A 13234-nucleotide genomic window follows, 5' to 3' on the forward strand; every position below is an offset into this window, starting at 1 on the left:
GAGGATGTTGCTTCTACTTAACTTTTTTTGTGTTGTTTAATTTAAGATTGTAACCTATTCCTGACATAGAAATTTGTTCTTCTTTGGAACTAGCTGATGGACTTTAGAAATAGAAATATGCCTTTGCTCTGATTTATTCTTTGTGCTGCCACATTAAGAATAGGTGTCAGCTGTGTGAGGCATTTGTGTATGGCTCTTTTTTGTTTTTAATAGGGGTAGAGTTGAAGTTTGAGTAGGGAGCAATAAGAAAGTCTTGCAATAGGAGTCATCTCTTGCCATGTCTGAGCCCACAGTAACTGCAGTGTGTGTGTGTCTGTGTGTGTATCTGGCTACAAGGTCTGCAAAACCAAAACTAGAGAAAGCAAATTTGTGAAATCAAGAATTAAATCTTGCCACAGTTCTATCAAACTAAATTAGAGAGGCAATTCGAGCATCTTGTCCTTTTTTTCCTCCTCCTCCATGTTAATTTTAATGGTATGGTTAGAGTATGTCATTATATAGTTTCAGTTCAGCTTTTGTTATGAACTCCACCACGCCAATTTTTAATGGTGTCACTGTGTCATGACACAGCTGTTAACTTGCAAATAAATGTGGATAGGTGGTTAAGCCTGTTTCATTTTGTCAGCTTGCAGCAATGAGCAGTATTTTAGCTATGTTGGAAGTTCTTTCATTTTTTGGCCAGAATGAGAGGAAAACTTTGTCTCAACCTAAAGACATTGTCTTGTTCATTTTTATGTACTTACAGTTCCTCCACAGTAAGTCTTATCATTTATTGAAATTTTTGCAAGTGATTCAGTGCAAGAAATTGTTGAGAAGTATTTCAGTAGCTTCACTCATAGCTTGTTTTCAATGTGAAGGGAAAATTGTATCCAAATTTCATTACCTTTTTGACATGTGTTATCTTCAGTAAAGCATGATCATATGGCATCTGGGTGGAAGGACCCTTTTCACACTGTTTCTTGCTGAATTTTCTGCTATCTCCTTTAAACATGCGCAGTAGCATTATAATATTTTCTCTAAGTTTGCATTTCTAAAGTAGAATTGATGGCTTGTTGGTTGTACACTGCAAACTGACTTTCAAATTAGTGTCTGGGGTGCCCTCTTTTGAAATCTAACTATCTTCTCTGAAGTATGAGGTAACAAAATATAAAAGGAAGTAATGAAAAAAATTCCAAGTGTGAAGAAGGGAAATACAACTGTGGTTTCTGTGCTATGTGAGCAGAATTCACCAGTGAGTGGTTCCAAGGCAGTTTGGGTTTGTTTGGTTTTGGTTTTATTAAAAAAAAAAAAAAAGTAAAGCAAACACCAAAACTACCAAAAACCCAAACCAGAACAAGTTTTGATACATCTCTTTTCAGATATTGAATATGTTGTAGCCATGCTGGAGTTCAGATTTATGAGTAAAAATAGTATCCTTTGCTAGCTCAGTACTGTACTTGAGGTAGACTTATCAAAGATACTAATTTTTATGGTACATTATAATCCCTTTTTTCTGCTTCCCTCTACAAATTCCTTCATATGCCATGGACACCTTCCTCTTTTGACTGTTCTGTATGGATGGAGGTTGTTTGGGGTTTTGGCTTGGGTGTTTTTTTTTTTTTCTTGTTGTTTTTTTTTTTCTTTTCTCCTCTCATTTTTTCTTTTAAACAAGAGACTGGTCTTCCAGCTCTGGTGGTACATTCTGCATAATGATCCTGATCTTGGTAATTAATACTCATGTTGCTTTGGATGAGGTATTTAATTCTCTAATTAAAAATAGCAGTGAGTGGTGGCTTCAATGCTTGGCATATTTATTAAAGTTCCTTTGTTGCAATAGGGATTTTAAGTCTTTGAAGCTTTTGTATATGTAAAGCTGTTTTGTTTTCTTTCTATACAGTTAATTATAAATCATGGCCCAGACCTGAGTTAAATGAATGGAAATAGGTTGCTATGCCACAATAAGAACCTGTTTTCGAGCAGGGTCTTTATTAGTGTGTCAATAATAAGAGTTAACTCTATGAACACGATCTATCTGAACTTTATTAATTCAGTTCTTCCTGTTGGTCTTCATATTTCTACCCTTTCTTAAAATAAAAGATAGCTATCTTAATTCTATTGTTAGAATATTTCCTTAAGAATGAATCACTAGAAGATATCACAGTAGGAAAAAGAAGACCTAAAGGACATTTTTTGTCTTCTTTGTTTTTCTAACAGCAAGCTTTTCTTTTCGCTAACAATTATTGCTCTGAAGACAGTTCTTGCATTAACATATTAAGTCTTCTACGTTGGTTGATAATTTTGACACCGAATTTTCTTCATAAATAGGAATATTGCTAATGAATTTAACATAGGATGAATTCTTAACAAAGGACTGAGGAAAAAATACTAAATTTCAGAAAGTGTCAATGAAAATCAAATCACTTTTCAAAACTGGACAAAACAGCATTGATCAAGCTCATCTACTGCACTGCACTGTGGAGGTGGAAGTGAAAACACTTACAAATCCCTCCTCCTGGGCAATGCTGTGTGCCTTGTCCTGTGGTGGTGTCCCCTGCCTGCCCAGAGTTGTATTCATTTGTCTGTCACCATCTGTAGTTGCTTGAAATGCTCTTATACCTCTGACCCCTTACACAAACAGGTAAATAATATTCTGGATTTGAGTTCAGCTTTCTCTAAGGAGTGAAATTCGTGGAGAAAGTGGCATCACATCCAGTCTTTTCCTCCCCAGTCCCAGGTTTCTTTGGCAGGAACCCCAGTTAGCTGACACTGCACCCACCAGAAGGGTTCTTTGGGGGGGCACTAAAACCTAAACATAGGATTTAACTTAGTGCAGGTTTGTATAAGCTAAAACACAGTGTAATGGTGCTTGTGGCCAGGCTGGACAATTGCTCTGAATCCAGAGAAGACCTCAAAGTTAACAGCATTTTCAAAATGATGTCACTGTGGCTATTTTATTGGCATGTTTGCTTGAAGTCCTGATGCTTGTACACAGGAGTGTATGCTTGAGTGTATGTATTCCTTTCTCAGAAACCTTCAACCATCAATCCTCATAAACAAAGAGTGGCTTGAGAGGGGCAAAGGGGACAACAGGCGGTGAATCAAGTCCAAATGTTTGTGTTTAAACTGCACCACTGGTAGGACCTGGCTTTCAATTTTCTGTGTGGTTTTTGCTGTCATCTTTTTGACCAGCCTTTGGATGCTCCAATCCACTTAACAGAAAACCGAAAACACTGCAGTGCAAAGCTGCTGCCGGTTCAACCAACAGCAGTTTGTCTCGGAGAAATTCTGATTTCAGTGTGCTGAGGGTGTAAAACCTCCAGGGATCATTTCTGAAGTATTACTTAGTTATGCATGCACGTGCATCTCGGTGTTTATCTCAAGGCAAGGTGTTGAACAGCCAGCAGAACTCGTGTGTTTGCTCTTGGTTGTGCTCTGAAGCAAGTCCCGAAGCAGAGAGCAGCAGCAACATTTCATGTGGCTCTTCAGGACATATTTCTGCCAGGAATTTCCAATTTGTAAAATTCGTGGCTGGAGCAAAAATACAAATGGGAGAGTGATGGGAGAACAACAAGGTTGACACAAGGAGATAAGATTTAAACACTTAGCATGAATAGGGAAAGTGCGTGTGGGTGAACAGGTTGCGGTTTGAGAAGAAACAGATGAAAAACAGCAAGTCATGCAGCAAGTTAAGTGGGTTTTGTACATTCTGTAGAACAGCAGTGCTCAGTGCTGGGGGATAGCAATAAGGAGCATTTTAATTGAATGCACAGTGAGGTACAGTGTAGCGTGGGCACATCGAACTTTTTCGTTGTTTTTGTGCTTCCATAATATTTTTAAAAGGGAAAAGGTGGAGTGTCCTCGTCTGACATTGCTACACTGTCAGATCCACTTCAGAAAAGTGTTACCTTGTAGTTGTCCACTCGTGTTTGTTTAGGCTGGAGCTGCACCCCCCATGCCTGCAGCTCTGGCTTGGGAAGAATTCTTTGGGGGTGTTGGGAGCACAATGGCATAACAATGGCTTGTTGCTGACAACACTTTCTTAATTGGTAGATAATTATCATTCCAGCTGTTATTGGCTTTCCTTTTCCTTCCCCTACATCCTTTTCTCCTTAACCCTTCCTCCTCCATAATTTCTAAAATACCCAGGTCATTACATCGTTTCTCTTTTTGTTTCCATATGATGTTGTTGTTTGCCACTGGGTGGGACTGATCTCTTCAGGATGAGCGGAAAAGAGCACCAGTCTCTGGAATATCTAATTTTCTTAAATGAAATATCTATGCCTTTCTAGGAAAGGGGTGTGTGTGTGTGGGGGGGGGGTGTGTTTAAATAAATTGAGGGGGTTTGTTACTGTCAAACTCCTGGGAAATTAAATGGCACGACAGGCGAGTTGTTGATGTGTCAGCCTTTTGCACATGGATTGCGTTGCTTTCATCAGGGGCCACACTGCAAGATGAGGAAGACAAAGAGTATTTTTGCATTTGGACATTTTTTTAAGAATTAATATTTATGATTATGATATAATCATGTTGTACACCGGCATGGTTCTCCCCACGCTTGGGATTAGACGATCTGCAGACTGCTAAATAATCAAAGTACATCTGTCTCAGAAGTGGTTTGTCTGCTATAAAGGCTGGACTGTTGTCATTTGCATAGCTGCTGACTATCAGTATACTGATATATTCAAAAATAAAGCCAATGGCAGCAGTGGAGTGGATTTATTTTTGTTCAGTCTCTAATCCTGTCAGAAGAGAATTTAGTGTTCATTTGTGTTTAGAAATTTCATATTTATAACTATTTTCTTACTAGCTTTAATAACATAATATTTTAATATATTTAGAGATAAACACCTTAATATATGTCTTGTTATGCATTATTATTTTATCTGTTTTCTTATCATTCTTTTCTTCTTGAATTCTTACTTAGTTTTCCCAGTTTTAAATACTTCTCTTTCCGAGTAGTCTTAATTTCTTTGCAGGATCCTGAGACACGACCATTTTTGGCCTTATTCACAAGTAAACTGTTGATACTTCAGGCCTGCTTAAAGAGGGATTGTACAGTTAATTGTGAAGGATGTTTATTTTAAAGGCTAGGACACCAGAGTATGCTGCTGTGAACTGCTGGGCTGAGGTGAAAGGGAAGATTAAAGAGGAAGTGAAGTTTATTAATACAGGCCTGGATGACAATGGCTTTGCAGTGTGCAGGAGCTGACTTTTGCTACAGGACTGACTGGTTAAAAGAGATGAAAGAGCATTCGAGATGAGAAATACAGCAGAGAAAGTTGTACAAGTGAATAATAAACAAAGCACTGCACATTCTGTTACCCTTTTGTGGTTTTTCCCTTTTCTCCATCATGCCCTTAATTAAAAAAAAAATTAAAAGAGTTTTCCTAAAATGTGGTTTTTTGAAACATTTAGGTTGAAAGATATGAAACTGGCTTATAATTTTAGGTGACTATGAGTAGCTTTCTGATGCTGTTATAAATATACAGACTAATTATAAATAATTATGGTAAAGGGTTTGTATTCACATTCAAGAGCTTTCTTGAACAAAGTGACAGAAGCATTGCATAGCCTCTTGAAATTGTCATGTCAGGGTAGTTGTCTTGGCAATTCAGAAGCATTGGAAAATTGCATGAGGGACAGGAAATATTGTTGGCTTTGCTCAACTTTCAGATAGCAAGTTGTGTTTTGTTTGTGCATCAGCTAAAACTGACTAAAGCTTTTGTGCTTACTTGGCAGAACAAGCTGCTTGCCTTTTTTTTTTTTCTTAGGAGTAAAAATTTCTGAATTCTGTTTTTCAGTATCCCTTCATTCAAAATACAACTTTGAAGCTTTTTATTTTTACTTTAACTGGTGTTTTGTGTTACAGTGGGCAAGTATTTGGTCATCAGATATGTTTTCTTTCCCCAATGTGAAAATCTGCTCAGCTTCTTTGCTGCTTTAAAACTCAGTGTGTCATTTGGACTTCAAAGGCTCAAGCTTGAAATTCTAATATATTACGTTCCTTCTACTTAAAGTTTCTGTTTCACCACTTTCATAAAATCAAATGGAATACAAATACAAACCGAGTATTTGTCAGATTAAGATGTCAGAGGAGAGGAATTATTCTGAGTTTTAAACCAAGTTGTTTTTTTTCCCCCCCAGATCTCACTTTAAAGCAGATAGTTGCAGAATTTGTTATAAATGGGGCTATGAAAAAGATTACAAATGATAGATTGTGCCAAACAGAATTATTAAATCAGTGTTCTCTTAAACAATGTATGCCTGGAAAGTAGAGGAAATTGGGGATACCAACAAGCAACGGAGATAATTTGTGTAAATGTTTTGGATCTGGTCACTCTTAGGAAGCTAATCCCAGGGTAAACTGTTAAGCAGGGCAGCAAATTGGGCAGTGGTTGCAGATGATAAGAATTAGTAGCAGATAGGAAGTGTTGAAGAGCTTAATTGGCAACTTGAGCTGGAGAAGAGCACTGGCAGTAGCCCTGGTCCATGGAGTCACTGAAACAGAACAAGGAGTGCACAGTGACCTGGCAAATTCTGCTGAGAAAATGAATAGTTGTATCCTTTCAAGTCATGGGACAATTTCAGGATGCTTCCCAAAGGTTGTAATCGCTAATGAATCGAGCAACACTCGGATGGTAATTTATTGGAGACAGTTGCTAAGGACTGCACTCTATAAAAAGCAAGAGGGATATGATATATTTGTGGGGAAATGAAAGTAAAATGTAGGGATGTCACTGCAGAGGTTTTGCAAGGAGCAATCAAAGATTTAAAAGAAAATTAAATAAATATAAAAAAAAATATACCAAGCCAAATTACTAAGTATTTAGTGCCCACTAAAGGCAACACCATCCTTCCACATGGTTTCACTCAGCATATGAAATACAGCTGGGTTCTGGTTAGTTTTGCTAACTGCATCTGAGGCAGGAGATGTCAGGTGTTCATCAGGAAGGTATAAAAACCACTGTGTTCTCTCAGCACAGAAGACTTGAAAGCGGCTTGTTTGTCTCCTGAAGTGGCAGAACTGTTTAGAGCTGAGAACAGATTTTGATTGTCGTTTTGCATGAAAGGGGAAAGCAGCAGAATATATGTGGGTGCAAAGTGCAGTAGGTGCTGCAGGTCCATGGGCTGCTGCTGCTTTGCAGAACAGGAAGAGAACACTGAAAGTGAGGCAGTAAAGTTGACTCAGCAATTCAGAAGATAAGCTGCTTGTAAGGTGGCCTTAGTACAAACAAAGCTGGTTGTGCTTACTTTGGAGATGAAGCTTTTGTTAGGTAAAAATTATATCTGACATACCTTTGACTGTTTTGCAGAGTTAAGTCTTTTTTTTTTTTTTTTCTAATTAGTGACTGAGATGTTGAGAAATATTCAAATTACATTATTCATGTATATATGTAAATGAAAGAATGTTTACCCATGGTAAATTTGAATATGGATTTGAATATGAAAGGGTTATGAAAGTCGGTTTCCATAGTCAGTTTTAACTTCAATGTGCATGTTATGTATTAAAGGGAGAAGGCATTTTTTTTTTACTGTTTTATCATAGCCTTTTCAGCACTGCTTTTATATGAAAGATTTTAACTGGCATGCCAGACTTTCAGGATGTTAAATGCTACTACAAAAAAAAAAAAAAAAAAAAAAAAAAAAAAAAGGTGCTTTTTTAAGTCCTAAAAGGCCATTTCAGAAGTTTCAGTTGAAAGAAATGAACTGAAGCTTGAAATCACGCTGGACTATTAAAGTTGCCATTTGGAATATCTTGTCCACTAATGCAGTAGATGTTGTTCCTTGTTTAGTGAGCCTTTTATTTCTAAAGCTATTCCTAAAGACTATTGCATCAAAAATAATAGCTTTGTTCACTAAATTATAGATTATTTGAAGCAATAACTATCAAATTGCAACTGGGAGAAGTTCCATAACAGGTCTTTAAGGCATCACCCTGATGCAGTTAATAACAATTGAGCTTATTGATGCAACTTCTTTCCCATTTCAACCATAATTTTCTCATTATGTTTGTATTACATCTGTGTTGAACCTTCATCTTTTAAGAGACTTCAATTCATGTGCTGTTGTTTCTTTTCCCAGATCGTTTCTCCCAGTAAGCGACGGTGAGAATGAATGGACACATATCAAACACCCCTCCTGGTGGATATGGAAGTTATTTTCCCCAAATGAAGTAAGGTTATGCCTTTGATTTTTCCTTTTATGGACCAGAAAAAAAAAAAAAGTTGTATTTTCTTCTTTGAGCTTTTGTTTCAGACAGAGCTATAATTATTAGATCACATTGGAATTATAGAAAGTTTCTGTAAAAGAGTGTGCAGCTTCCAAACCATGGAACCAAAGGGACAGATATCATCTGACTGATTTTTGTATTAGTGTAAGGATAAAGCTGTGTTACTGAATAGACTCATCTGGAACAGAAAAACAAATTGCTGTAGCCGTAACATGCTTATTGTGTCACTTAAGAGAGGTCTTTGTGTGCCTGAGATGTTTAAGGGTTAGCTCTGAGTGAATGCATTTTTATGCATAAAAGATGAGGCTGCCTTTTCCATCTGTGAGAAAATGCTGTTTCCCAGTAAACAAAACCGAGCAACTGTTACCTGCAAGTGTTACCTTGCCTAAGATAAGAGGGTGATCCCTGTATCAGGAACATGGCATTAGGCTAATGAGAATTTATCAGTCTGATGCCAAAGAACATGTATTCCTGTATAGAGCATGACATCTGTGCTATCCTTTGCTTCTCCTATTGTTGTCCCTTTAGGGTGAGCTGACATATGACTCATTCTTGTTGTTACACTAGGAGGAAGTCATCTTGCCTTTTCATTTGTTGTAGACAATTATAGTTATTTTAAGTCTTACGTTAAAAACAGTTAAGATTGTTAAAAACAATCAACACTTGTGTATGCAGGAAAAAAAAACCCAAATCCTACCCAATCCTTTGGCATAGTCATTATTATTATTATCATTAATGTTGTTATTATCATTATTTAGTGATTTTGGTTACTTACATCATGGTGGTATCTCTGTGTGTACCACAGCCCAATTGTGCATGATGTTGTATTAATGCAGTAAAAAAGAGGTCAGAAGAGCTTGCAGCTTAAGTGGAACATTCTTCATTGTATTCATAGCACAGAGCAAATATTCCATACTGTTACCTCTGTTACTAATGTTGGAGGTATGTATAGTCCTACACAAGGAGAGGGGTTTTTTCAGTGCCTCTTTGTGTGTGCCAAATGCATCTCTACAGAATTTAATCAGAAATGCTTTCTTTCAGTGGCTATGGCTCCCCAACATTTGCTCAGGCGGAGAGGGAGCAGAACTCAAGAACAAGTGCGAAAGCTCTTTATGGTAAGACAGCAAAATTCTCTGAACTTCTGTGCTAAATTGTTGCTTGAATATTTAATGTGATGTCATGGTGGAAATATTTTACACATATTAATCTGAAGGTGTATGTACACACACATAGGTGTCTGTGTCAACTAAATTAAATAAGAAAGTGATTTTATGCCTACTAAAACAAACTAAGCTAACTAGAAAATAGTTTTACTAAGCAGAGAACACCCCCCTGCTCATTTTTAAGCCAGCAATGTATAAAGCATTTATCACAAAACTAAGAGTGATCCCATAGCTAAGGTATGTACCAGGGAGAAGGCATTCAGGAGCCTAGCTTGTGCTATAGGTTTGATTCATGACCTGTGCCATGCCCTACCTCCCCAAATTTATCCCCTGCTATCAGAAAAGGGATTTACAATATTATTCTTCTTTGACACAAGGATTTGAGGGAAATTAGTTTTGATGTAGCAGATTTGGAGTCCTGTTTGGTGTGCTGTTTTCAAGAGGCTTTGTGACTGTCAGATGTGACGTTACAAATGCCTAAATGCTGGTATTTGTCTTGGCTGTATGCACTACTCTGTAGCCTAATGCCAAATCACTGTGCAGGCAGAATGTAGTCAAGTTCCTTGCCAGCCAAATTACACCATTTTCAGGTCATCCTCCTCCACTGTGAATACATCCTGCTGATAGCTGTGCTGGTAATGGAAACAGAAGCAGCAGTGAGGCTGTGAGAGGTTCTGCTGTGTAAATCTGTGCCTGTTGTTAAATGCTCTTTTGGAAGTCAGTGCAACTGGTGAGACTGGAAGCAGGAGGTTTGCAGTGAGAACGTGGTCCTGTGCAGGACTCCTCACAGCTCAGCCTGCTCTGCCCTCTTGCATCTGCCACCTCTTCTGCAGGTTAAACTGGGAAGCTCAAAGATAACTGCAATATGCCAAATAGTAACTGATCTTTTCTCCCTCTTGTTTGGCTGGGAGCAACCTCAGAGGTTAAGTGAGGGATGGCAGCGTGATTTAAAATCTTGGAATTGTTTAGGTTGGAAAAGACCTTGAAGATCACTGAGTCCAACCGTTATCCCAGCACTGCCACGTCCTCCACTGAACCCTGTCCCTAAGTGCCACATGCACATGTCTTCTAAATACCTCCAGGGATGGTGACCCAGCCATTTCCCTGGGCAGCCTCTTCCACTGCTTGGCAACCCTTTTGGTGAAAACATTGTTTCCTAAATATCCAATCTAAACGTGATGTTGCATGTGAATTGTTCTGAGTTTAAATTCACTATTTTTTAGCGGTGTGCTACAAAAGTCAGTCACTTCACATAGTGCTGAAGGCAGGAACTGCAGCTGAGGAAAATTCTGAACTGATCATTTTGAACAGTGATTTCTGCATCCTGTATGGGTTCACTCAACAGACTGATTGCAAGTGTTGACAGAAATAGTAGGTGGTAACAGAAACAAACAGGAGACTTTGCGGAAAACTCTTAGCAGATTATTTCTTTATGAGATGTTATGAGAGTGTTGTGATTTTCCTTTTCATTTGAAGTCATCATCATAATTTTTCAAGAGTACATGTAGCAGTATCAGTAAGTGTCTTAACCACGTCCTTTAATCTTTGTGGGCTTTTAAAATAATATTTCTCTGACCTTTTTCATATCAGATGTGATGGGATAGTCATAGATCAGTAGAAGATGGGGACAAGTGAGTAAATTTGATGTATAATGGTAATTGGCCTTTTACTTCCAAATTACTTAATTGAATTCAGGTAGTAATTGAAAATGCTTGCCATGGAACTGCTGTGTGGTGGCTCCTATAAAATTAATTGTTGATCTTGGTTCTCTTCTGTTGCTGGTAGATGTATAACAAAAGTGTAGCTGCAGTTGCCAGGAACTGAATGAAGTAGAAGACTCAATTATACCAGAGCCCCAAGTGAATACATATTAGCACAGCTTTTAGGGTAGAGTTTGCACATTTTACTGCTTCTGCTCTGTTTTATATACATAAATAATTAGGCTGTCAGTATCCCCAAATATATGAACTGGAGAGAACAAGGAAAACACCTAAAACCTTTCTCAAATTCAGGGCGATTATATTTTTATCTAATTTTTAGCAACTAATTTACTATTCTGCTGCATCCCACATTTGCCTCTTCTTCCTTTGTGGTGTTAAGGCTTTTTGTGCATGCTGTCCCAGAGGGTGGAAAGAGTTGAGTGATTCTGGAATTGTTAAAATGTGTTAAAAATGCTTGTTATAAAATACGTTATTTATAATTAATAACTAAAATATTTTATTTTAGAGGCATGAGACTGAAATCCCATAAAGCAGATGGGAGGCATCTTAGCTTTCTTTTTATATTTTATGTGCATATATATTTTATATATTATTTTATATTATGTACATATATGTTATGTACATATATATTAAATGTAGGTATTTTATGTGAATAAATAAATAAATAAATAACGTGTTTAATGGATTCACTTGTAATATACTGGAAAATATAATTTTACTGCAAAATAAAATGGAGTATGTTTTTTTGCTTTGATAAAATGTGACAATGTGATGTTAGCAGCAAACTTTATCCATGACTAACATCTTTTCTTGGAAGACTTTGGAGTGTCATTTGGACTAAGCTGCCTATCCATAGGTATCAACAAATGAGGATGGTACCTGGGCTCATAATTGACCATTAGATCTTGAAGTCAGTTTCTTGCAAGCGCTGTGAAGACTAAATTAAAATAATAATAACAATAATAATTATTACTACTTATTATTGCTACTACTACTTATTATTATTGTTGTTGTTATTATTATCATTACTATTATTATTATTATTATACGTGTTTATGTATATATATACTCACAGGCATGTTTATGTCTTGATGTTTGTCTCTTAGCTCTCAGTGCTGAGGTGATTCATGATTGTTTAGGTTGGCCACAGTGCTGTGGGAAACAAGGCTGGGATTTTATTGGTGTTACTGACAGTTCAGTTAAAAACTAGACCGGAGCCATCACTGTCTCTGATGGGACTATCTGATAGCAAAAACTTCCTTGCAATTGCCTTTTTTCCTGTGTCAAATGATCCCTTTGTTTTCACTTACTTCCTTCCTGAAATGAACTGTTTCCTATTTGCACAATAAATCTCCCTCTGAACTGGGGGGGAAGGTGTCCTCTGCACATTCTTATGGGGCTTATTTCATCATTTACTTCCTGATCTTTCCATCTGAAATGGGTTTTGGCTTGTACTGTCATCTGTTGTTCTAGCATTGGCTTCTCCATCTGTCTTCAGCAGCTCTGCTTTGTGGGGAGAAGTTGCAGCATCATTTCAGGGCTGTGATGGGGGTTTGCCAGCGAGTGACACAGTGTGGAGCAGCCTCATTCCCCAGGAAGAGTGAGCCAGTGGCTCCCTCCAAATTGTTAGATTATTTTACAGCACAGAATTGAAAGATGCTGCTAAAATTGTCTTCACACCGCATCAGAAAAGACCAAGTGTGTTATACACTGTGTTTATATTCTCATAGCTGTGATTAGGTGCTAGAAGTGAAATTGCCTGTTACTTTTGCATTGTTCAAATACCTCATTCAGAGCAAGAACTGTAGTGTAACAAATACAAGGGAATCACAAGCAGATCATAGATGAGGTAAACGAGTCCATTGGAAGAAGCTCTCCATGTAACATGCTTTTATTGTTTAATAGTCAAATGAATTAAATTGACAGTTGACTTCTAAACAACACACTTTCTTTGACAGCTAGTTCTACACAGCCATCATGTTATAAATCTCTGAAAGTGACAGTGTTTGCTCCTCTGAAAACGAGATTTGTTTTGAACTCAAGTTTTGACCTTTCTCCCCGGATGTTCAAGTCATGTCTCCTGCACTTTACTCTATCTCATGCTGAGTTTTTCCAGCTGCTGCAGTACATTCTTAAAGGGC

General features: G+C 37.5%; 1 protein-coding gene across 4 annotated transcripts in view; it reads left to right on the top strand.

The window, feature by feature from the left end:
• The window catches only part of EPS8 (epidermal growth factor receptor pathway substrate 8), a 136289-nt gene that overhangs the window by 71279 nt on the left and 51776 nt on the right, over positions 1 to 13234 (top strand). For all 4 annotated transcript variants that reach the window (XM_032687235.1, XM_032687232.1, XM_032687236.1 and 1 more), the window contains 2 exons: positions 8062 to 8152; positions 9251 to 9324. In XM_032687235.1, the coding sequence (XP_032543126.1) occupies positions 8091 to 8152; positions 9251 to 9324 (136 nt within the window). In that variant the 5' untranslated portion in view covers positions 8062 to 8090. The remainder of the gene's footprint in view (positions 1 to 8061; positions 8153 to 9250; positions 9325 to 13234) is intronic.

This window comes from Chiroxiphia lanceolata, chromosome 5, assembly GCF_009829145.1.
Source record: "Chiroxiphia lanceolata isolate bChiLan1 chromosome 5, bChiLan1.pri, whole genome shotgun sequence".
Lineage (NCBI taxonomy): Eukaryota > Metazoa > Chordata > Aves > Passeriformes > Pipridae > Chiroxiphia > Chiroxiphia lanceolata.